General features: G+C 42.8%; 1 protein-coding gene across 3 annotated transcripts in view; it reads left to right on the top strand.

Moving 5' to 3' along the window:
• Nucleotides 1–5,161: 5,161 nt before the first annotated feature.
• The window catches only part of LOC114588983 (syntaxin-binding protein 1), a 54,987-nt gene continuing 35,215 nt past the window's right edge, over nt 5,162–24,933 (top strand). Inside the window, exon 1 of one of the 3 annotated variants that reach the window (XM_028714845.2) lies at nt 5,162–5,401. Coding sequence is in view for 2 of the 3 variants with exons in the window: in XM_028714843.2 (XP_028570676.1) it covers nt 5,365–5,401 (37 nt within the window). In the remaining variant the exon portion in view is untranslated. The remainder of the gene's footprint in view (nt 5,402–24,933) is intronic. The other 2 variants (XM_028714843.2, XM_077922763.1) reach the window with 2 other exon arrangements.

The raw sequence follows: 24,933 nt of genomic DNA, 5'->3' as shown, positions 1-24,933 counted from the left end.
TATTGGGAATATATGCACCAAATGAAGGGAAGGCGGAATTTTTCAAGAAGTTGCATGAGACTTTAATGGATTATTTGGACTTTAAAATTATAATGATGGCAGACATGAATGGCGTTGTTTCCACTAATATGGACAAGGCACAGAGACAAATAATTTCTAAGGATGGAAGACTACCAAAGACTTTTTTCGAAATGACTGAAACACTGGACTTGATTGATATTTGGAGAGTAAGGAACCCTCTGGAGAGAGAGGGAACTTTTTTCTCTGAAGCAAAAATGACATGGACAAGGATCGACCAAATTTGGGTAACTAGTAGCATGGCGCCAAAGATAAAAAAAGTAGAAATCTGCCCAAAGACTTGCTCCGACCATAATGCTGTGAAGATGGAGATGAAACTAACAACAACTGGAACTTTCAGATGGAGGATGAATGACGCCCTATTCAGAGATGAAGAGATCTATAAGAAGGCCCAAAAAACTTTGAAAGACTATTTTGAGATAAATTTGAGAACAGATGTGGAGAAAAGAATAATATGGGATGCAAGCAAGGCCGTGATGCGAGGTTTCCTAATACAACAAAATTCCATAAAGAGGAAAAAGCAGAATGAGAGGAAAGAAAAACTTTTGGAAAAGATAAAAGAAGGTGAAAAGAAATTGAGGTCTAAACCAAAGTCTCATGAGATTTTGAGAGAAATAAAGTATTACCAGACGCAATATATGGAATTGATGAATCAAGAGATAGAATGGAAAATAAAGCAAATGAGACAAAGAACATTTGAATCGGCAGACAAATGTGGGAAACTTCTGTCATGGCAATTGAAAAAGAGACAAAAACTGAACACTGTGACAAGTTTGGAAGTGGATGGAAAAATTATCCACAAACCAAATGAGATAAGCAATTGCTTTCAAAGTTTCTTTAGGAAACTATATGCACAAGGGCCAGTTGATGAGCAGGAAATAGAAGAATTTATTAAGAAGTATGGACTACCAAAGATCTCAGATCAAAGTAAAATGATTCTGAGTGAGAAAATTACAGGACAAGAAATAGAGGGTGCCATTCAGAATATGCAGTTGGGAAAATCTCCAGGACCAGATGGTTTAACGGCCAGATACTACAAGGCATTGAAGGAATGGATAATACAACCATTGAAGGAGGTCTGTAATGAAATTTTGGAAGGGAAAAAGGCACCTGAATCGTGGAAAGAAGCTTTTATTTCACTTATACCGAAAACAGAGACTGAAAAGAACCAGGTCAAAAATTACCGCCCTATATCATTACTTAATGTGGATTATAAAATCTTTGCAGACATTTTAGCAAAAAGACTGAAGAGAGTGCTGATAGGGGAGATTCACAAGGACCAAACAGGCTTTCTTCCAGGGAGACATATGTCGGACAATGTGAGGAACATTATAGACATTTTGGAACTGTTGGAAGTGAACATTAATAGAAAGGCGGTCTTGATTTTTGTGGATGCGGAGAAAGCCTTTGATAATATTTGTTGGACCTTCATGAAGAAGAATCTCCAAGGGATGGGGGTAGGCCAAGGTTTTGAAAACGGTATAGGTGCTATATATTCTAAGCAAAAGGCAAAGTTGATTGTGAACAATGTGGTTACGGAAGAAATACCTATAGAAAAAGGCACACGACAGGGGTGCCCAATATCCCCTTTACTTTTTATAACAGTCCTGGAGGTTTTGTTAAACATGATTAGAGGGGACCAATTGGTTAAAGGAGTTCAGGTCGGAGCCAGAAATTACAAACTAAGGGCATTCGCAGATGACTTAGTATTGACTTTGCAACAGCCAGATACTAGTACCAAAAGAGTATTAGAACTAATTGAGATATTTGGTCAAGTAGCAGGATTTAAACTGAACAAGCAAAAAACTAAAGTGTTGGAGAAAAATCTAACAATGGCAGAAAAGGAGAAGTTTCAGAGTGAAACAGGTTTAGTAATAACAAAAAAGGTGAAGTACCTGGGTGTGAATCTGACTTCTAAAAATGTGAATTTATTTAAAGACAACTATGACAAATGTTGGACAGAGGTGAAGAAAGATCTAGAAATATGGTCAAGGTTGAGACTTTCCTTGTTAGGCCGAATTGCTGTCATCAAGATGAATGTATTGCCTAGAATGTTGTTTTTATTCCAGACACTCCAGATCCTGGACAAAATGGACTGTTTCAAGAGGTGGCAAAAAGACATATCAAAATTTGTCTGGCAGGGCAAAAAGCCCAGAATAAACTTTAAGATCTTAACTGATGCAAAAGATAGAGGGGGGTTTGCCCTGCCGGACCTGAGACTTTATTATGAATCGGCAGCGTTCTGCTGGCTGAAACAATGGCTGCTTCTTGAGAACACAGACATTTTGGATCTGGAAGGGTATGACAATAGATTTGGTTGGCATGCATATATATGGTACGACAAGGTAAAAATACATAAAGGTTTTAAAAACCATATTGTCAGGAAAGCACTATACAATGTTTGGATAAGATATAAAGATCTATTGGAAAGTAAAACTCCCAGGTGGCTATCACCAATGGAAGCTAAAGAGACAAAAAAACTTAATATGGAGTCCAAATGGCCAAAATATTGTGAAATCTTAGAGCAAGATGGTGAAAGGGTTAAATTACAGAGTTATGACAAATTAAAGCCTAAAGTACGAGATTGGTTGCACTACCTTCAGATAAACGAGGTATTCAAACAGGACAGGAAAATAGGTTTTCAGATGGAGAGGTCGAAATTAGAAACAGAATTGTTAGAATCCAATACTAAGAACTTGTCAAGAATGTATAATTTGCTGCTGAAATGGAATACACAAGATGAAACAGTAAAATCAGCTATGATCAAATGGGCACAAGACATAGGTCATGACATTATGTTTGATGACTGGGAAAGGTTATGGAATATTGGTGTTAGATTTACGGCTTGTAATGCTTTGAGAGAAAACATAATGAAAATGATCTATAGGTGGTATATGACCCCAGACAAACTTGCAAAAATTTACCATTTGCCCAATAATAAATGTTGGAAATGTAATGAGACTGAAGGTACTTTCTATCACCTTTGGTGGACCTGCCCGAAGATTAAAGCCTACTGGGAAATGATCTATAATGAAATTAAAAAGGTCCTTAAATGGACATTTTCTAAAAAACCAGAGGCTTTTCTCCTGGGCATGGTGGGCCAATTGGTGCCAAGGAAGGACAGAACTTTTTTCATGTATGCTACCACAGCAGCAAGAATTCTTCTGGCAAAGTATTGGAAGACGCAGCAGCTACCCACTCTGGAAGAATGGCAAGCGAAGGTGATCGACTACATGGGAATGGCAGAGATGACCGGCAGAATCCGTGACCAGGGGAGTGAGACAGTGGAAGAAGATTGGAAGAAATTTAAAATATACCTTAAAAATTGTTGTAACATTGAGGAGTGCTGAGATGCTATGGTGTTAAGAAACAGAGAATTGCAGCTGTAAATCATAAATTTAAGGGAATTATAATGAAGATGAGTTAATTAATTAAATGGAGGGTTGCTGTCAAAAGGGAAAAATAAGGATGCAGAAAAAGGGAGGTATGGGGAAGTCCGGGAAATAAGGTGAAGGAAAATGAGTTTATGAAATTATACATGTTTATTTGTTTGTATGTTTTGTTTTGTTTTATTGTTTGTTTTTATTACATGATTGGAAAATTAATAAAAATTATTTTTTAAAAAAAAGAGAGAAATTGATGGACTATGCAGAATTGGCAAAACTGACATACAAACTGCGAGACAAGGACAACTGTGACTTTAAAGTAGAATGGGAACTCTTTACAAACTACTTAAAAAACCCCCAAAATGAATTGAACTCCTTGGCAGGTTTTGAATAAACATACACAAATGTATTGATTGTTAACATAATAGACAGATAATTTAAGGATCTTTACAATTTTACAATATGCAGAGAATAACATGTGCTGAAAAATCAGAGAGAGGAGCTGAGGGAAGTTTGGGGGGGTGAGGGAGGGCTTTTTTTGGGAGAGGGGAGGGAAAAATAATGAAGATGATATGTTTTGATAATTTGTTATGTTGAAATTCTCAATAATTATTATTTTTTTTAAAGGAGAGTTCGCTGGCATCTAAAATCTTTGCGAGCTGCTCCCATTCCAGTTTAGAGCAGGCATAGGCAAACTCGGCCCTCCAGGTGTTTTGGGACTACAGCTCCCATCACCCCTGACACCATCATCTCAAAACATCTGGGGGGCCGAGGTTGAGGAAGCCTACATTATCATCATCATCATCATCATCATCATCATCAATATTGAGATGGTCTGCCCTCTGCTCTTCAACCTAGAAAGGCTTCCAGAATGGCTTACATACAATCAATTAAACAATACTGTCCTTCCCTGCAGGCTTACCATCTAAACAAAATGAAAATACGGTATGTGGCACATAAGGGGAAAGTGAAGAGGGGAAAAACAGGCACCAGTTCTTGAAGAGCTGCTCTGTTGGCAATGAAAGTTGGCATCTGGGTCTGAAGCAAGGTCTCAACTTAGTGTCTATATCCCTGTGTCTCTTGACATGTGGGCCTGGTGAACAGCTGTCTGTTCTTATTGGGACTGGGGGTGGTGGTGGTAGTGGAAGCTGCCTATATTTTTCATTATTTATTTATAACCTCCTTAGTGTATTTGAAAAAAATAAAATCTCTAAGCAGCAGTGCAACATCATTAAAAAAAGTGTTGTTGTTGTTGTTTTAAAAAAGCAACATAAAAACTGCAAATCCAGCTGCGCGAAAGCAAATTCCGAACAAGGACTTGGTGGTAGGGGTTAGCGGGGACGCCATCGAATGTTTGCATTCTGCAAACAAGTACATGTGTAAACGCATGTAAGGGAGGTTCATTCATACAGCAGGAGAGGCTGCGATTCTTTCTTTTACCCACCCCCATCCCTTTATTTGCAGATGTTGGCTCCGCCCCTCACCAGAGTTGGTCGCTGAGCAGAGCCGCAGGCCGTGCGGGTGCGTATGTCTGTGTGTGTGTGTAGAGAGGGGGGGGGGAGAGAGATGCTGAGCAGGCGGCGCGCTGATTGGCCCGGTGGGGGTATGACGCCATCCACGGCACCACCAGGCTCTTTCTGCATCAGCATCAGCAGCTCGCATCACAATCCGACCACGCCCTGCCTGGACCTGCCTCCTCCTCCGCCGCCCCCCCCTCCGCATCCTTGCCCAGACTGCCCTCCCTCCTTCCTTTTGCAGTCAGCTGAGAAGCCAAACCGGAGTGCAGTTTTGTGCGGGGTTTTGAGCCGAGCAGCAGCAGGAAAAGGAGAAAAGGGGAAACCAGACGTGGGGATTCCTCCCCACACAAATACCTCAAGAAGAAGAACAAGAGAGGGACGTCATGGCACCAGCTGGGCTTAAGGCTGTGGTGGGAGAAAGTAAGATTAAACTCTTTATGTTGTTGCTTCCTTCCTCTCTCTCCCCCGCCTACCTTTCATTTAATGGTCAATGAGACGGGGGCTGTCTATTCCCCCGCCTCCTGCTCCGTAGTCCCCATTGTAAAAATAAATAAGGGACGCAGCTGCAGAAATCTGGAGAGTTGGTGGTAGTGGTGAATGAAATAGAGTATTAAGAGGGATGGAAGGGGGAGATTTGGAGCGTCACTGCAGACCTTACGTTTTTTTGTTGGGTGGGGGCGCCCTCGATGGTCGAGGACGCTACGGGTCAAGAGATCCTTTCCAACACCACCCTTTTTATACACTTAGTATCTATTCATATTATGAATAGCTTCTTGGCCAAAAAAGAGAAGCGTTCGTAACTGGAAGGGAAAAGGCAGAGGGGGACGCTGTTATTCTGCAGTATGTAGAGTGGAAGATGAGGGAGGGAGGGAAACAGTACCGGCTTGACTATCCCCCTCATCCTTGCCCCGTTTTAAGGGGGGGGGCGCTTTTACCAGTAGATGTATCCATAGCAGTTCAATGTAAGACTGGTGTCTCCTGTATCCTTAACGGATTTATCTGTGACTGGAAATTATAATTGTTTTATGGCCTGCAATACAGAACATGGAGAATGTGTGTGTGTGTGTATGTGTGTGTGTAAGCGTCAACTGAGAAATCCTCTTGTACTTGCAGGTTCATTTGGGGGGGGTCATTTGGGGTGGGACCCCCCCCCCCAAATCTAGTCCTTTATCCCACCCCAAAATCCAGTCCTTTATTCTCTCTATCCTACTCCTCCCCCACACACAGTGGAAGATCTAGCGCAGATCCTGCAGTGTCAGTGCAAAACAGCCCGGTTGTTATCCCTCCCACCAATATCTCATGTATTTTTCTCTCTGCCATCCCCCCTTCAATGAAGCAATAATTATGGGGGGGGGGGTACTTGTGAAGAATCCAACGAAATTGAGAAGTCCTTAGAATGACAGCATATAACAGAAGCTTTTTCCTGCATGGGAGGCTGAAAATGAGAATTTGGTTTATATGTGCTCGCATTGATTTAAGGGAGGGGGCCTTTGCACACGGAACTGAAATGCTATTTTTGGTCCTTTTGAGTTGTGCATTCTAAAGTATATCCAGGGAATGGTGTGGAAGGGGGATTTGCTTTATTGTTCATCCTGCAAAATTTTGCATTTTATTCCTTCTTAATGTGCCAGCCACATACTAAAACGTATCGATTATATAGGTCAAGTGACATATTGCCAAAGTCCTCTTCCATTTGTACAATGCAGGTAAATAATTTCAGTCCTTTGTAGGTACGCAGATAAATAGTGAAGACGATAAGGTGGTGGTTACTTTTAATGGAGGTACGTTGCTATGGCTCATTTAAATCCGCCGTCTGTCTGAAGCAATTACAGTTAAGCCGTGTTTTCAAAGCCAGCGCTGTCCAAATTATACCAGTTGTTTAAAAAAGAAAAGCAACATAATGTTAAATAATTATTATTTTTGCTTTCTCATAGAAAATGAAAGGAGCAGAATCATAGCTGGGAAACAGACCAAAAAGGTGGCGGCTGGGGGGGCAGCAGCGGGTTTTTTTTTAGTATTTAGGAAAGAAGGCATCTTCCTCCATGTTATGACACTGGTTTAGCACTGCAGTCAGATGAGGCTGGAGATGGTGCGTGGTGCCATGACTTGGCGAGGTGGGGGCTGGGGAGAGAAATAATCCTCTTAGATTTATGGCCTGCTTTATGTTGCACTAAATCACCTGTCTAGAGACCACTGATCAGCATCTCTGCCTGACTGTTGCGTGTTCTCAATTCTAAAAAAGGCATTGAGACTCAGGTGCTGCTAAAAGGTGGCATAGGGGGAATGTTTTCTCCCTGCTTTAGCCCAAATACCACCCTTTCCTGCAAGGCAGGACAGAACCCCCCCTCCCTCTCTAGAGCTTCAATTGTTTTTGGGTTTTTTTTTCAGAGGGGGCAGCATAAAAAAAATAAAAAATGAGAAGAGCTTTGTTTGTGTTGTATCCCCACTTGCTGGAAACATTTCTAGGCAGGAACGACACAAAAATAAAATCAAAGCATAATGATTGAGGCAACGAGGGAAATGCTGGCTAATCTCAGTGTTTGCTTTTGGTGACCTCAAGCCCATGCACTTAGGTATATCGTACCTTGCCACAGTTCCGTTACAGCAGCAACTAATCATCACAGTCGTCAACCAATGAAGATGCTAATGTGGATTTGTTGGTGGTGATACTTAACGCTGTGAAAATTGGGCAGAATTCAGGACCCTGTTCTGTGGTTCTCCTTACAAGCCATGCTTTAGGTCTCTCAAAAGTGTGTGAGTGAGATGCTTAACAGCAGAGCATCTGATTTATACTGATATGAACCTGGCTGCCTATTGAGATGATCACCAGAGGCCTTGCTTCAGAACATTCGCCTTTTATAGGGGTGTCACTGAGTAGGGATTCAAACTCTTGTCTGCCAGCTCCTAGCCAACCCTCCAACCGCTATGCCACACTAGCAGTCCTCATAATGTTTACCCTCCAGCAAATATTCAGTAGCATACCTACAGTGTCTGAACATAGATACCATTTTAAAGTTATCATGTTTTTATCCTTTTGATAAAGCCAAGGTCAATGAATATCCTCTAAACCCAACTGACCACATCTTGTGACTGTGAGTTGCATGAGTTTTAATGAAGCAGAGGTGCAGAGATACTTAAGAAGCTGTTGGGTGGTTCTGTTGTATCTAAAGCAAGTGTGAGGGACCCATGGACCTCCAGATGTTTCTGGACCATAGTTTCCATTATCATTGACCATACTATCTAGGGCTAATAGGAGCCGGAGTCCCAACAACATTGGGTGGGGAGTGGGCGGGCACAGGTACCCAACCACTGATCTAAAGGCAGAGCTATAGGCCTGCCATACATGTTATGGGTTGTATCCAACTAAGTTCTACTCAGAATGGGTTGTATCCAACTAAGTTGTATCCAACTAAGTTCTACTCAGAATAGACCCAGATAAATTAATGGATTTATGGGAGTCAGCTCCATTATTTTCAGTGGGTCTTCTCTGAGTAGGGCTAGCTGTTGTTTTCTGATATATCTGCAATACCAGGGTTGGCTACAGTGCCTTGTCTAATGTATGTGCAATGGCAAACATTTTTATGATTGTCCATCACTCTAAGCTGCCTTACTGCGTTTCCATCTTCACCATTCCCATTCAAAAAATTCCCGCATGATTCACAAAGCTTAGCCCTCTCAATTCCTCCTCCTGCATTTGTATTCCTGTCTTGGCAAATCCTAATTTCAGTGAGAGTTCTAATTTTGATTTTCTTTCCTTTTCAAAATGGAACTTGTGATTTGTTCTTAGACTTTCCTTAGAGTGGACCCATTGAAATCAATGAACCTAAGTTAGTTCTGCCCATCAGTTTACATGGGTTTTAAAGGTGCCATACAATACTCATTCCTCACTTGTAAGAAATAGTTATTCTAGTATGGCAGCACCTACCCTTTGGAACTCCTTGCCTGATGACACCAGGCAGGCACCTTCAGTGTATTCTCTTTTGGCTCCTGCGGAAAACACTTTTGTTCAGGCAAGTCTCTCCAGATACATAAGATGTTAATGACTTTTAACCCCTCTTAAAATGTTTTGGGTACTTGTTTTTGAAGATCACTTAAATTTTTTAATTTGAGTTTTTCTTATAATCAAGTGGTATATAAATATTATTAGCTAAATCAACGAGCATTAGGTATGACCCCATGAAATTCATACAATTTGATAAGACCTGATCAAACCCAAGTGAGTGGGATAAATCCTTGCTCATTTCACAAAGGGTCATCTTCCTTTACCACATGGGTGTGGAATCACAGGCTACTTTTCTCATGGATTCTGCTCTATATACCCTGCACTGAATCTGAATTGGACCCCTCTGTGGCTGCTATTTAAAAAGAGGGGGGCAACAGTTAAAGAGATGGCAACATGTTTTGTGTCTAGGTGGGCCCTTGGAATACAACCAGAAAGTGACTGTCGGACTGAAGGTAGCCGCTGGGTCGAAGTTCCCTACGTGACTCTCAGTACTTTTAAGGTTTGGTGGGCTGAGCTGTGAGCAACTCCCATCATCACTTGACCATTGGTCAGGCTTTCTGAGGCTGAAGTTATCATCCAGCAAAGCCTGGAGGTCCACAGTTCTCCTTACCCCATGCTACTTGAGGGGTGGTTTCTTTCAGCAGGGCAAGCTTGATGACAATGAACGTTCTCCTTCACACACACACTCCCAGTGTTCAAAACTCCCATTGTTCTAGGTGCATTTTGCGACAGGGAATTTCAGTAAGATGAGCAGTTTCTGAGCTCTGGACGCAGTACTGTGCCTCAGATTTCAGATTAAAACTGCAGAGTGGAAGGAAAAGAGGACCTTTTTCTGCTTCCCCACTTCCAGCTGCTCTCTGAAGAATGGAGAAGAGACCCTCTTAATAATATTAGGGGTGTGGGCAGGGGAAAGACTAGACCGTGTGAAAAATGAACATAATATTTTGGCTGCAGTTCAATCATTGTCACCTTTGTATTCTTTTTTACAAAAATGTGCACCTAGACATTCCGTTGTTGCACCCATGACCTAGGTTTAAGGTGCCATGTAACTCCTATCTTTCATATCTCAGTTTCAAACACTGCTCTCTCTTATCTGTATCCTGTTGTGAAACACAGTTTTGTGGGCAGAACTGTTGTGGCTTTATGAGTGCTGTGCAGGGATGCTTTGGACCTCTGCCTGTGTTTATCTGAGGGGCCTCCATGGCGAGACATTGGCCAGATCGTGCAACATGCCTTCACAGCCCCTCTAGCCCTGACTTCCTGATGCTTTGCATCCTCAGGGATGAAGTTATTTCCTGCCTTTCAGTTTCCTCTGTGTGCTCATTCCTTGTTTCCATCTGAATTGGCTTGTGATGGTGTAGGAGCCTCTGAATGCAGCCAACTTTCTGACCCTCAGGAGGCTCCCTGTCCTGTCCTTGCTGCACATCCTTGAGTGTTTTATTTTCCTGGCTGGGATGTGCCTTGTGGTGATGCCTCTCACTTGCCAGGGTGGAGGATAGAGAATGATGTGCGGCTATTGGTAGAAACTTGCCCGCCGTAGAAAGGTGTTACTTGCATTTTCTGCTCTGCCCACGTCTGCCTTTGGCTCCGACCCAACACTAGGAATGTGGCCCCTGGAAAGTTGTGTTGAGACTGAAAAAGGTTCCTTGCCCCAGTGTACCTTCTTTGAAAAGGTACTTGCTACACCAAAGTCAGTCACATCCACACAATGCATTAAAAGCACATTTAAAGCACATTTATTTATTTATTGGGTTTTATCTTGGTGGAACTGCTCCAGCGGGAAGGTAAACGGTGTTTCCGTGCGCTGCTCTGGTTCACTAGAAGTGGCTTAGTCATGCTGGCCACATGACCTGGAAGCTGGACGCCGGCTCCCTTGGCCAATAAAGTGAGATGAGAGTCGGTCATGACTGGACCTAATGGTCAGGGGTCCCTTTTACCTTTACCTTTACCTTGGTGGAAAAAATCCAAGGAGTTCAAGGTGGCATCCACAACAACCCAGTGAGGTAGGTTAGACTGAATGGCAGTAACTGGCCCAAGGTCACCCACTGAGCTTCAAGACTGAGTGGGGATTGGAACCCTGGCCCTCCTGGTCCCAATCTACACCACACTGGCTTTCATGGCTGTCCCTCAACTACCAATCTAGGAAACTATAGATTGGGGGAAGAGGGCATGACTGAGGTGAGAGTATGGCCTGGGAAGAGTCCCAGGGGCCAGATAGGGAGACTGGGAGGCCAAATTTCCCCACCCCTGTTGTAATGTTGAACTGAAATTCCTGCCTGCCTTTGTTTTTTACCCACTGATTCTAGCCCTGACCCCCTGAAGCAACAGTGACCAACCCAGCTCCAACTTTTCTTCAACAGCCCTTCTGATCATACCATGCCTTCCCTGAATCTGGAGACCCAGCATGGTATAGTAGTTAAAGTGTCCTGCTAGGACCTGGGAGACCAGGGTTCAAATTCCAACTAATCCATGAAGCTCGCTGGGTGAACTTGGGCCAGTTACTCACTCTCAGCCTAACTTCCCTCCCAGGGTTGTGGGTATTAAATGAGGAGGGAGAGAACTGTGTAGGGTGCCTTGAGCTTTTTGGGGAAAGGGTGGTATATAAATGCAGTGAATAAATATGAATAAATAATTTTCTCTTCACCAGGCTAACAGTATCATGCTCTGTTCCTGAAAGGACATGGTTTCCAGACCCTTAGCATCCTGGGCCTCATCTACACTGTACATTTAAATCAGTATCATACAAATTTAATCAGTTGTGTCTTCCTCCACAAAATCCTGCAGACTGTCATTTGTTCAGGGAACTGAGAATTTTTAGATCTCCTGACACCTCCCTTGCAAAAGGGGACATTAAAGTTTTGCTTGACCTGACATTCACTGCATGTTATATGTTAAAAGAGAATTATATGAAAATGATATATAGGTGGTATCTGACACCAAGTAAGTTAGCAAAGATGTATAAATCAGAATTATATACCTGTTAGAAAAAGAAGGCACCTTCTTCCACATGTGGTGGACATGTAAAGCTGTGAAAGGCTACTGGGAGATGATTTATAACGAAATGAAAACAATGTTGAAAAGGGCTTTTATTATTTAAAAATCAGAAGCCTTTCTCTTACGAATATTAGGTTTGACATAAAGGAAAACCTCTTTATGTATGCAACAACAATAGCCCGAATAGTATATGCTTAGAAATTGAAGGAAGGTACAATGCCAACTAAGGAGGAAGGGCAGGCTAAACCAAAGAGTATGCTTAATTGGTTAGTTTAACTGGCAAATTAAGAAAACAGGAAGGGATAATATTTAAGAATGTTTGGAAAATGTTTCAGTTACAGATGGGTAGCCGTGTTGGTCTGCCATAGTCAAAACAAAAAAAATTCCTTCCAGTAGCACCTTAAAGACCAACTAAGTTAGTTCTTGGTATGAGCTTTCGTGTGCATGCATCTGAAGAAGTGTATCTGAAGAAGTGTGCATGCACACGAAAGCTCATATCAAGAACTAACTTAGTTGGTCTTTAAGGTGCTACTGGAAAGAATTTTTTTTGTTTTGGAAAATGTTTGTTGAATATTTGGAAGATTATTGTAAACATCTAAAAACATTAGCAGGAATGGACTAAATCTAGCAGTGAAAATATAAACAAGGGGAAAATTGGTTGAGTTAAAATAGGGACTAATTAGAGTTTGCAGCAATGAAGCAGAACTTTAATGAACCATGGGGGGGGGAGAAGGAAGTCAATCTTTAATGTATGGATTGTTGGATGTATGTTGATTTACAAAACTGAAAATGATAAATAAAATCTATTTAAAAAACAAACAAACAAGTTTTGCTTGCCTGTTGCACTGAACACACGTACATGCTGTCTCCCCACATGTACAAGTGTTTGTGTGAAAGTGTGTACATTTGTTAGGGGTGTTCACATTCAGCAAGGATACAGCTGCACACTTGAACAATCATTCAAGAGAGTAGAGTTCTGTGTACACCATAGTTGAATGTACACACATCAAGTGTTCACTCTTTCACACAAATACTGTTTCATGTGTACTTGTTCCTGTGGTCAGTGTAGCATACAAATGAACCTATTGTGTACATATAGTGCACGTTCATTGACTGTTACCTGTGTGAATATCTGTACAGTGAGTGTTCCACAAAGGCTGAGATGTTTTCTTATTTGCCAGACAGCTGTAACCTAGGGCTGTATCTCTTTGTTGATTTAGGATTGGAGATGAACGGTTTAAAAATATTTTGGGTAATTTAAAAAGGCACCCATCCCAATTAATTGGGTTACTTATTGTTAATCTAAGTCCTCAGGGGGTGGGTGAAAACATGGGTGGCTGGTACCATTTTGGAAGAGGCATATTTCCTCGTTTTACACAGAACCAGGTTTTTTTAAAATTAAATTATTTATATGCTGATATTCATAGAAGTTTACATTTATACGTAAAATCACCCAATAAATATAAAAATATTACGATGATAAATCGGCTAACTAATTATGGAAATACATTCTTAATTGCCTGTTTAAGCCTAATGGAATAGAAAAGTTTTCAACAGGCATTGAACATTTGAAACAGACGGTGCCTGCTGCATGTTTTGGAGGTGGGGGAGGGGTGATTAACAAAATCAATCCTCCCGGCAAACTGGGAATATCCCCTCAGTCACACAGTTTAGGACATACCACACCTTTCCTCAGCAGAGTTTCTTTTTCTTTGAGGAAAAAAAGTCTTTCAAGAAAATGTAAACTAAGCTTTAGTAATAAAGAAAACTACAACAAAATAACATGATGAGAGAAGCCAAATAAAACATGAGGCAAGTTTAAGGCAAGAAACAAGAAGAGGCAGTTGGTTCCTCATAACTGACACTCTCAACTGAACACACCCTGAAGAGAGGGGCTGATTCTGGAGCAAAGCACACAAGCCCCGCCCACCAGATACCAGGCACTCTACTATTCAAATTAGGCCCCAGTGTTTTTCTTACAAGCCACTTCTCACTGTGCCTAATTTGAATTAATCAATTTTAATTTAGCATGTAAATTCTCAGAACCTTCTTATTTAAACATCCAACAATTTCTGTACAATCTTGTTTGTTCTCACTATACAAAATTATATCATCTATCTTGCTTTATACCAGGGGTCAGCCACCTTTTCAGCAGGGGGCTGATCCACTGTCCCTTAGACCTTGTGGGGGGCCAGACTATTTTTTTTGGGGGGGGGGATGAACGAATTCCTATGCCCCACAAATAACCCAGAAATGCATTTTAAATAAAAGCACACATTCTACTCATGTAAAAACACCAGGCAGGCCCCACAAATAACTCAGAGGTGCATTTTAAATAAAAGGACACATTCTATTCATGTAAAAACATGCTGATTCCTGGACCGTCTGTGGACCAGAATTAGAAGGCAATTGGGCTGGATCTGGCCCCTGGGCCTTAGTTTGCTTACTCATGCTTTATACCTTTGTACATTTCCATTCTTATCTAACTTTTTCTTAAACACCTATTTGCACCCTATAGCCTTTTTACCCTTTGGGAATTTAGTAAGTGTGCAAGTGTTGTTTTTATTCAATGCTTCAAATTCTTCCTTGGTTGCTTCTATCCACTTGTCAGCTTCTTCTGCAGGAAGTTTGTCGATTTCTTTCCGTGTGTCAGGTTCACCATTAGGCACTGCTCTTGCGATGTATGATAGTTGCTCTTCTGGCACACTTTTGTTAACTCATGATGAGTGTCTGATTAACAGTTCTAATTGTTCATCCATATCATCACACACAGCTTCTTGTCCTGACTCTGTTTCCTCTTCTGCTGGTAGATTTTCTATACTTGGACTAGTTTTTTCTGTTCTTTCAACTTCTGTGATCAGTTTTACTGGAACCTCTTCAGTTACCAAATCAGCATTAGTCTGTTTCTCTTTAAAATAGTTCTGATTAGGAACACATGCACAAGATTGCTCTCCTTCTCTAAAATACACTACTCACTTTCACTTCTCCTGTCCTTGGATTAAGAATTATGTAACCTTTGCACCCCTTCTCAAAGCTGACAAATATTCAGTCCTGATGCTAAGATTGGTACATCTTTGTTATGGCACATATGCAAAAACTTTTGATCCAAAGACTCTAATGTGACTGATGTTCAGTACTCTTTCAAACCCAAGTTCAAATGCTGTTTTATTTGCAGCTTTTTTTGGCAGTCTGTTCTGCAAATATGTTGCTGTCATTCTTGCCTCACCCCAAGACTCAAATGATAAATTAGACTTCATCAACATACATCTGACCATCTCCACCAGAGAGCAATTCTTTCTCTCCGCTATTCCATTTTGTTCTGGGGTAAATGGGATGGTGTGCAAACGTTTAATACCATTTTCCTCTAGATAAGATTTGATGTGGCGTGACATGTACTCACCGCCGTTGTCTGAAAGTATTGCTCGTGGTTTCCTCCCAAATTGATTTTCAATATTTGCAACAAACATCTTCAATTTCTCTGCAATTTCTGATTTTTCCTTTAAAAGATAAGTTGTGCAGTATCTGGAATAATCGTCAATAAATGTTAAAATTCACTTATTTTCCCCATGAGACGTTGGTTGAATTGGACCACATATATCAGTATGAATAAGTTGCAAAGGCTCTGTTGAACTTCTTTAGCTTTGCTTTGTTCCCCAGCAAACAACTTTCACATACTTCACCATTCAGGTCAACTTTACAAGGTTTAATCTCCATTCCTCTCACCAAAGTCTCTATGTCCTAGCCTTTTGTACCACAGATGAACACAGGTTGCACTTGCACTTGAACTCTACTTGAGCATATTCACCCTTTATTTATCTGTATCTAGCGCAAAGACTCCATTATTTTCAAAACCTTGTGCATGTAAAACTCTGCCTTTGGTAATTAAACATCTGTTGTGATTAAAATTGTCATTAAAACCACACTTGGTCAGGGCTGACACACTCAGCAAACTGTTAATTCTGGCAAGTAAACTACCTTTCTCACTTCATTACAAACAGTTCTTCTGCCTTCAACACACTTCTAGTTGGTTCTCCTCCTCCTTTTCCTTGCACAGAAATTTTGTGGCCATTTGCAACCCTAACTGTCTCTTGTGAGTTTTCATTTAACTCACTGAAAAAATTAGCATCACATGTCATGTGCAATGAAGCTCCTGAATCAATTAACCAACTAGAAGAGTTACTGTTCCTCATCACTGGTCATCGGCCACTCTGGCTGCAGTTGATGAGGACTGGAGTCCAAGAATATTTGTGATTTATGGAAATAAAAAGTGAGAGGGCACTATGTATCAACCACCTCAAGCCCTACAATTGGCAGAGAGGGCTCTGTTGGTGTTGCCTTTTCTGGCTGCTGCCCATTTGGCATGGATTGGTGGTGGGACCTTCTTGGTGGTCGTTCCCCATTTGTGGAGTCTCCTTCCTTGTGAGGTACATCTACATCCCTCAATTTTGACTTTCAGGTGAAATTTTAAAACATTGCTGGTTTACCCAGTCATTTGAAGGCATGTATAGATATCAATACCTGGGAACCATGAAGTTAATAACTGCGTGGGTGAGGTTTTTCTTCTTCCGTACTGACCCTAGCACATTTCAAGGCAGCTGATCTCTTCCTTGGGAGCACAGTGCGCATAAATAATATAAAATAATATTCAGTAATCTATTAGGATTTAATGTTACACAATAAAATTAACTCCCAGGCATCAGCAAATAATAAACAGAAATCCACTCTTAACAATTACAATAAATAATTACTAAACTCTGATCAATAAAAATAACCAGTCACAATGCATAAAATACCACAATACATACAAAACCATGCAAAAGGATAAAACTGAGAAACAAAGACACACGACTTATAAAATCATAGAATTTTAAGGTTGGAAGAGACCTCAAGGCGTTCAATCTCCTGTAATGCAGGAAGCATAGCTAAAGAATCCATGACAGACGACCATCCAGCCTCTGCTCAGAAACCTCCCGTGATGGAGAGTTCATCACCCTGCGAGGGAACCCATTCCAAATGCGGAGAACATTTGTATAGCCTCTTCATGAAGGTGATTTTTGATGGGGCTGTGGCAAGGGAAGAAACTCCCTTCACCTGTAATAAAAACTTCCCAAAGGGTGCTGCTTGTGCTTCCTGTCCCACCACACATGTTAATTTTTAGCCTTGCCCTGAATCTGTGTTGCTTTATGTATTTATTATTGCATTTGTATCCTGCCTTTTCTCCAAAGAGCTCGGTGTGCTATGCACACTTCTTCTCATTTTGTCCTCAAAGCAAACCTGTGAGGGAAGTTAGTCTAAGAGGTAGTAGTGACTGTGGCCCAAGGTCACCCAGTGGGATTTGTGGCTGAGTGGGGGAGTTGACTCCTGGTCTCCCAGCTACTCAGTCTGACACTCTAACCATTAATACAGCACTGTCTCTCTGTCAAGGTAGTTATGGGCATCTGCTTACAAATCTCCCTAACTAGATTGTGGCTTTTTTTAAAGAGTAAAATAAAATGTTGCCCATAGACATTTGTGTTATGCAGAGTTTGTTGTCGACAGCCCTGATGCTGAGGGATTTGGACGAGCACCAAGGTGAATCAGCAGTAGCGGAAGCTGCTACGGGTTTGTTGATTCTCTTAGGAGGTCACCAACCTGGCACAGTTCTTCTTTCTTTTCGTTGATTCTAGGAATAAGAAGACTGCCAGCTTCCTAAGATGGCATGGGCATGATAGTATGATTCTTATTTATTAATAGCTTGCTTTTCCTCCAAGGACCTCTCAAAGTGTCTAATGCATTGCCTGCTAACAATCCCATGGAATTTGGTGGGTTGGCTTTGCTGTCTTCTACATGGCAACTACTCAGAGGATGCTATTTCCCCACTCCTCAGAAAGCTAGCACCTCAGGGAGAACACTTCTGGCCTGAAGTGCTTGTTTTCCAGCAGCAAAGAGGATTATTGTTGTTGGCTTTCCCCCCAATGCGGCAAGTGAATTGGCCTGAAGTGGAACATAGGAATAGAGGAATCTGGCGTATACTGAATCAGGCCATTGGTGCATTTAGCTCAGTACTGCCTGCGCTGATTGATGATGACTTTCCCGTGTTTCAGGCAAGGGTCATTTTGAGCCCTGTCTGGAGACTGGGAGCTTTTGCATGCATAGCAGATGCTCTGCCACTGAGCTATGGTTCTTCCCTTGAGGCAGGGGAACATAGGAAGCTGCCTTATACTGATTAGGCCATTGGTCCTGCTAGCTTAGCATTGTCTACACGGGCTGACAGTGGCCTCTCTGGGTTTCAGGCAGGGAGTCTCTCCCAGCTTTAACTGAAGATGCTGGAACATTCTACATGCAAAGCCACGAAGCTATGACCCTGGTACAGCTCTAGAAGAATCCTACAGTTCTGTTTGTTTGTTTGTTTGTTTGTTTGTTTAGATCTGCTGGAAAGCAGCCATGAGAGAGGGCTGGACTGCATGCTTGCATCTATGTTACCATCATACTGCTCAAGCTATACATCTGTAAACAAATGGATCAAAAATATCTAAGGCTTTTGTGCAATGATCTTCAGAGGAAAATATAGTCTCTTTGGCTGTCGTGAATACGTACTATCGCTCTATTAGCAAAATGGGCTAGTTGGTGCCGATAGGACTGTAGCCAAAAACGGGCTACTGGGAAAAAAGTGGCTGTATTCACATACTGTGTGGAACCTCAAGCTTTGCAGACACTAGGAAAATGCCCTCTGCCAACCCGTGTGCTTGGTGGCCACTGGATGCCGAGGGCCTGTTGGGGTAGGGAAACAGAAAATGTGGGAGGGGAGGTCAGGAATGGAGTATCTTGGAAAAGATAGCTCTCTGACTATCACTCTGAACAGGAGTACCCTACACTGTAACATTTTGTTGCAACTCTCACTTGTTACTTCTGTTTTACATATTGGTAATGGGGACGTGGGTGGCGCTGTGGGTAAAAGCCTCAGCGCCTAGGGCTTGCCAATCGAAAGGTCAGCGGTTCGAATCCCCGCGGCGGGGTGCGCCCCCGTTGCTCGGTCCCAGCGCCTGCCAACCTAGCAGTTCGAAAGCACCTCTGGGTGCAAGTAGATAAATAGGGACCGCTTACTGGCGGAAAGGTAAACAGCGTTTCCGTGTGCTGCGCTGGCTCGCCAAATGCGGCTTTGTCACGCTGGCCACGTGACCCGGAAGTGTCTCTTAAGTGAGATGGGCGCACAACCCTAGAGTCTGTCAAGACTGGCCCGTACGGGCAGGGGTCCCTTTACCTTTACTAATAGAGACATAGGTCTCTTCCAGACTTCATTTTGTGCCGTGTTTCTAGGCACTGGTCTGGGCTTTAAAGCGTGGGCCTATGTTTGGAAAGCCCAGTGCAAAAGGAAGTCCGGATGAGCCTATAGTGCCTTTAAAAAATACTACTAAAATGTATTTTGCAGTATCGCCTAAAGCAAAGGGTGTCCTTTATCTGAGGAACAAGTCCCGCTATCAGGTCAAGCACATATTTTTTTCCAGCATGCTATTTTAGCAATGTCATGGTGATGGTGTCCATTTTTATCCTTCCTTCTGGGTGTTGTCCTTTATTGATCTGGTTGCTCACCTCTCTCCTCTCTTTCCTTTCTCTCCTTCCTAGCAAACTCATGTTGTTATTCTTCCATGTTTTTGAGACAATGTTATTCTCCAACCCACATACCTTTTTGCATTCCCCCCCCCCCAAAGCCAAAACAAAGAACCCTCCAGTACTGTATAGGGAAACTGGAAAGTCCCATTCTTGTATATGTGGAGTGTTTTAAAGGAAGCGCCCCCACACACCCAGTTTCCAGAGAAATGTCCCCTCTGTGTGTCCCCTTGAAACCTCCTTTCCCTCTTTTCCTTCTTATTAGATTTCCTGAGCTGAAAGCAGAGAGAAGGAGAGGGAGAGAGTGTGAATGTGTGTCCTGAGCAATGCTGCAATGCAGTTCTGAGGATCAAGAGCATGGCACAAGAAACGGCTGAGAGGGCCAAATTGTGCTTTGCTGCAGAAGGATGGGGAGGTTAGCCACTTCACACACCTCCAAAATAACACATCCATCACCCAAATAAATAATAATAATTGCAGAAAACTTTAAATTTAAGGGAGGGAGAGAGAGAACCTTTAACTGCTATGTAAATGGGCAAGTTCAGAAATGGTGGCTATAATTTAAATGGAAAGGCAGGACCTCTGTGCCTGCTCAGCCTGGTGGCCAAGTGCTCATAGTTCTTTCAGTGTTCTTTTTACAATCTCTAAAGCAGACTTGTACCGGGCAGCCCTTGAAATAGAGCTCTGACCTCTATTTTCACATGGTTAAACAATGAAATATACACCTGCAAGAAATAGCAGGTGGCCACTGATTCAGAGGGCTTCAAAAGAGCATTAGACAAATGGAGGATCAGGCTATTAGATATGATGGATATGTTCTTCCTGCACTGTTGCAGGCAGTATATGCCTCTGAAGACCAGTTCTGAGAAATCACAAGTAGGGAATGGCTGTCGCAAACTGGTTCAGCTTTCGGGCTTCCCACTGGGGTGCCTGGCTGGCAACTGTGAGAGCAGGATGCTGAACCTTTGGCCTGATCCAGCAGGGCTCCTTCTATGTCCTTAAGATGACACTTTTGAAAAAAACAACAAAGGCACCTTCCTGTGGCTTAGCTTGCTTGCACAAGTCATCTGGCTGAAGAAACTCGAAGCTTGATCTCACTTTGTATGGTCTGCTCTGTGCTGCCTAAGGGGAGCTAAAAGTGTCATTCCTTGGAGGTATTGATCACTGCCAGGAGGTTTGGTGGATGGGAATTGGCGGTTCCCTCACTGCAAGAAGTGAACTTAGGAGAACCAGGCAGAGGGCCTCATCAGCAGTGGTGCACTCCCTCCCATCAGATGTCAAGGAGATAAATGACTACACAACTTTTAGAAGACATCTGAGGGCAGCCCTCTATTAGGAAGTTTTTAAATGTTTGACGTTTTATTATGTTTTTATATTTTGCTGGAAGCCACCCAGAGTGGCTGGAGAAACCCAGCCAGATGGGCAGGGTATAAAGGATGTTGTTGTTATCGGAAGGAAGGAATATGCTCTACCTAAATATCCACTATAGCAGGGGGTGTATGCCTCTTAAGACCAGTTGCTAAGAATAACAAGTGGGGAGAGCTCCTGTGCTGGGTCCTACTTGTGGATTTCCCTTTGGGGCATTATGGTTGGCTACTTTGAGAACAGGATGTTGGACTAAATGGGCGACTGGCCTGCTCTAGTGGGGCCCTTCTTAAAGTAGATCACAAGGCAGCTGCTCTCCAAGGTACTGGGCGTGGCTTTCACATCACCTGCTGCCTTTCAACTTTAGATGCCAGCAACTGAACTTGAAACTTGATGTGCAGAGGGAACTGATTCTGTACCACTCAGCTATGGCCTCTTCCCTCTCCAGGAAGATTACTGGGAGAGCTGTAGTCCTCTCACTTTTGTACATCTTGAAACACAACAGGAGCTGCTGAAGCAGAAGTAAACCTGTGTGTATGGTGTTGTTGTTGTTTTTTTAAAAATATACACACAGCACAAATGAGGTGGTAGAGTCCAAGAGTGGTAGAAAAGACTGTACCATGCCCAGCTGTAGGGGTTTGAAGCTGGAAGTGTGTTCTATTCATAAGGGGATTTAAAAACAAAAATGAAGGAGTCGTTCAAAAATTGTGCCCCCCCCCACTATAATCTCGAAGTGGTGTGATCTCCTCTTCCCTCCTGCTGCTGTTGCCTGTGCAGCCCATGCCTAGAAAAGGGGAAGCTGACAATAGGCTGCGGTTTGGTGCAGATCATAGGGTGGGGGAGATAATTCTGTGCAAACTACAGGGCTTGGTTTTTCTTTTTGCTGAGCCAGATTATGTAAGCAGAAGGTTTGCAATGCCTTGTTACTCTGGAAACTTCCCCTATGCTTTCTGCAGAAAGGGGTGTGTGCAGCAGTGTGTGTGTATGTGTGTGTTTCCTCCTTTTGTCTCATAAGCTATTTGTTGAAAGAAAAAGACCTTCGCTTTTTAAAAAGTGAGATGGAAAAAAATGTATTTACTCCTGCACATTTGCTGTGCACTTTTCTTGGTAGGGATTGGCCTGTCAATTTTGTTCCCCCTCTGTTTCTCAAGTTCAGTTTTCCACATTTCTGCAACAGTTTGTGATTTATTTTTTTTAATGGCATATGTTCATGAAAGTTAGTCAACGTTTCAGTGCAAATTTCTAACTTGCACATTTTTGCAATCAGTTTTCTTTTTAAAAATATTTTTTATTAAGCAATTTCAACATAACAAATTATCAAACCGTATATTCACATACATTATTTCCCCCCTTTTTTCCCACCCCCCTTCCATCCCTCCCTCCCCCCCTCCCACCAGGGACTTCTCAGCTCCTCAGCTCCTCTCTCTCTGATTTCTTTGCACATATTATTCTCTGCATGTTATAATGTTATACATATCCTTACCTTATCTATCTATCGTGTTATCAACCAATAAATTTGTGTATGTTTATTCAACAAGCAGTGTTCCAGAAGAATCCATATGGATGACCAATCACCCTCTGCCTGAGTCTTTCCAGAAGACTCTGTGTGGATGACTAACATCTGTTTGCTTACCACTCAAATCATCCTTACAAGAACTATATATATATATCTATATACAGTATTTCAGGAGGAAGGGGTAGGGCTATATTAGAGAAGGGCCATAGCTGGTGGCGCTGTGGGTAAAAGCCTCAGCGCCTAGGGCTTGCCGATCGAAAGGTCGGCGGTTCGAATCCCCGCGGTGGGGTGCGCTCCCGTTGTTCGGTCCCAGCGCCTGCCAACCTAGCAGTTCGAAAGCACCTCCGGGTGCAAGTAGATAAATAGGGACCGCTTACTAGCGGGAAAGTAAACGGCGTTTCCGTGTGCGGCTCTGGCTTGCCAGAGCCGCAATGTCACACTGGCCACGTGACCCGGAAGTGTCTCCGGACAGTGCTGGCCCCCGGCCTCTTGAGTGAGATGGGCGCACAACCCGTACGGGCAGGGGTACCTTTACCTTTACCTTATAGCTCAGGGGCAGAGTACCTGCTTTGCATGGACAATTGTCTCAGCTTCAATCCCTGGCATCTCCAAGTAGGTCTGGGAGTGTCTTCTGCCAGAAACCCTGGAGAGCTGCTGCCAGTCGGTGTAGACAATACTGAGCTACATAGACAAATGGTCTAGATTGGTATAAGGCAGCTTCCTGTGTCCCTGGGAGCAACTGTCCAGATCTCAGCACATGCAGAGGGTGAAAACAGTGGGTGACTTGTGTATACGGAGGTCCTGTGTGACGTCCCTTCCGCTTAGTGTAAACCATCCATAAAAGGGTTGCCAAATGCGATTTAGCTTGGGGATTACAAGGCATCACCTCAAGCTGCTTGCTTCTTGTTTCTAAATAAGGTTCTGATGTCTCTCTCTCTCTGTGTCAGATTATCAGCTCCTTGCAGAGAAGGCAAGTGAATTGAGGGGCTGATGCCTCTGTGTGTGTGTGCTGTGAGCGAGGAGGTTTTATGCATGTTGAGGTGCACTACTGTGAACCCTTTCCAGTTTTTCGTTTGGTTGTTTCAATTACTTCATTTCTTAGTTGCTTCTCCCTGTTCTAAGAATGTCGGTAGAGAAGGGTAGGAGGGAATGTTTTTTTTTTTACGTGTTGCTTTCTCCCAGGGGTGTAGCCAGGATTTTTGTTAGGGGAGCCAGAACCTCAGTTACCTAAGTATTTTTTATTGATTTTTATGGGGGAAGGGGCAAACATTAAATTCTGATATTTTGCAGAAGAGATTCAATCTGGAGATGACCCTAGCCACCACAGTTGCAATTGGGGACGGGGCATAGCTCAGTGGTAGAGCACTGCACCTGCCTTACAAGTAAAAGGTCCCAGGTTCCACCCCTGGCATCTCCAAGTAGGGCTGGGAGTGTCTCCTGCTTGAAACCCTGGAGAACTGCATCCAATCTCTGTAGGCAATACTGAGCTAGATCAGGGGTCAGCAACCTTTTTCAGCTGTGGGCCGGTCCACCATCCCTCAGACCATGTGGTGGGCCAGACTATATTTTTTTGGGAGAAATGAACGAATTCCTATGCCCCACAAATAACCCAGAGATGCATTTTAAATAAAAACACACATTCTACTCATGTAAAAACACCAGGCAGGCCCCACAAATAACCCAGAGATGCATTTTAAATAAAAGGACACATTCTACTCATGTAAAAACACGCTGATTCCCAGACCATCCACAGGCTGGATTGAGAAGGCGATTGGGCTGTATCTGGCCCATGGGCTTTAGGTTACCTACCCCTGAGCTAGATAAACCAATGGCCTGATTGACTCATTATAAGGCAGCTTCCTCTGTTCCTAATCATGGAAGGGTAAGCTCAACACTCAATTGTGCATTTGTTGGGAAGAGTGTCTTAGAATCCAGATATAGGGAGGGGAGGTACTTTGGAGGAGGGAATCCTCTTACTCCTCCCTATCATTTTCACTTTTGCCTCCTTGCTGCTGTTACCTTTCTTCTCATTACAAAAATAAAATTTTAAGGGTAGGGAGAAGGCAGAGTGTCAGTTGAACATAGGAAGAGCCCGCTCAGTGACCCATCTAGTCCAACACAAGGGCCAACAAGCACAGTAGTACTCTTCCCACCTAAGATTTCCAGATGAGTATTCCCTCCATCAAAGAAGGCAGAACATAAGAGCCTGGCTGCTGCATCAGGCCAGTGGTTCATCTAGTTCAGCATCCTATTCTCATGGACGCCAGCCAGATGCCTCCAAGACCTAAATGCAACAGCACCATTCCTGCTTATGATTCCTAGCAACTGGTATTCAGAGGCATACTGCCTCCTGCAGTGGAGGTAGAACATGGCTGCCATGGCTCACAGCTATTGATGCTTGTGTAGTAAAAATAGAAAATATGGTAAATAACAGAGTAAGCCTTTCTCAGTGAGACATTCTAAGGTGGTAGAAAAGGAGACGATCTC

This window comes from Podarcis muralis, chromosome Z (genome assembly GCF_964188315.1).
Source record: "Podarcis muralis chromosome Z, rPodMur119.hap1.1, whole genome shotgun sequence".
NCBI lineage: Eukaryota > Metazoa > Chordata > Lepidosauria > Squamata > Lacertidae > Podarcis > Podarcis muralis.
This window is presented reverse-complemented; position numbering and strand designations above follow the sequence as displayed.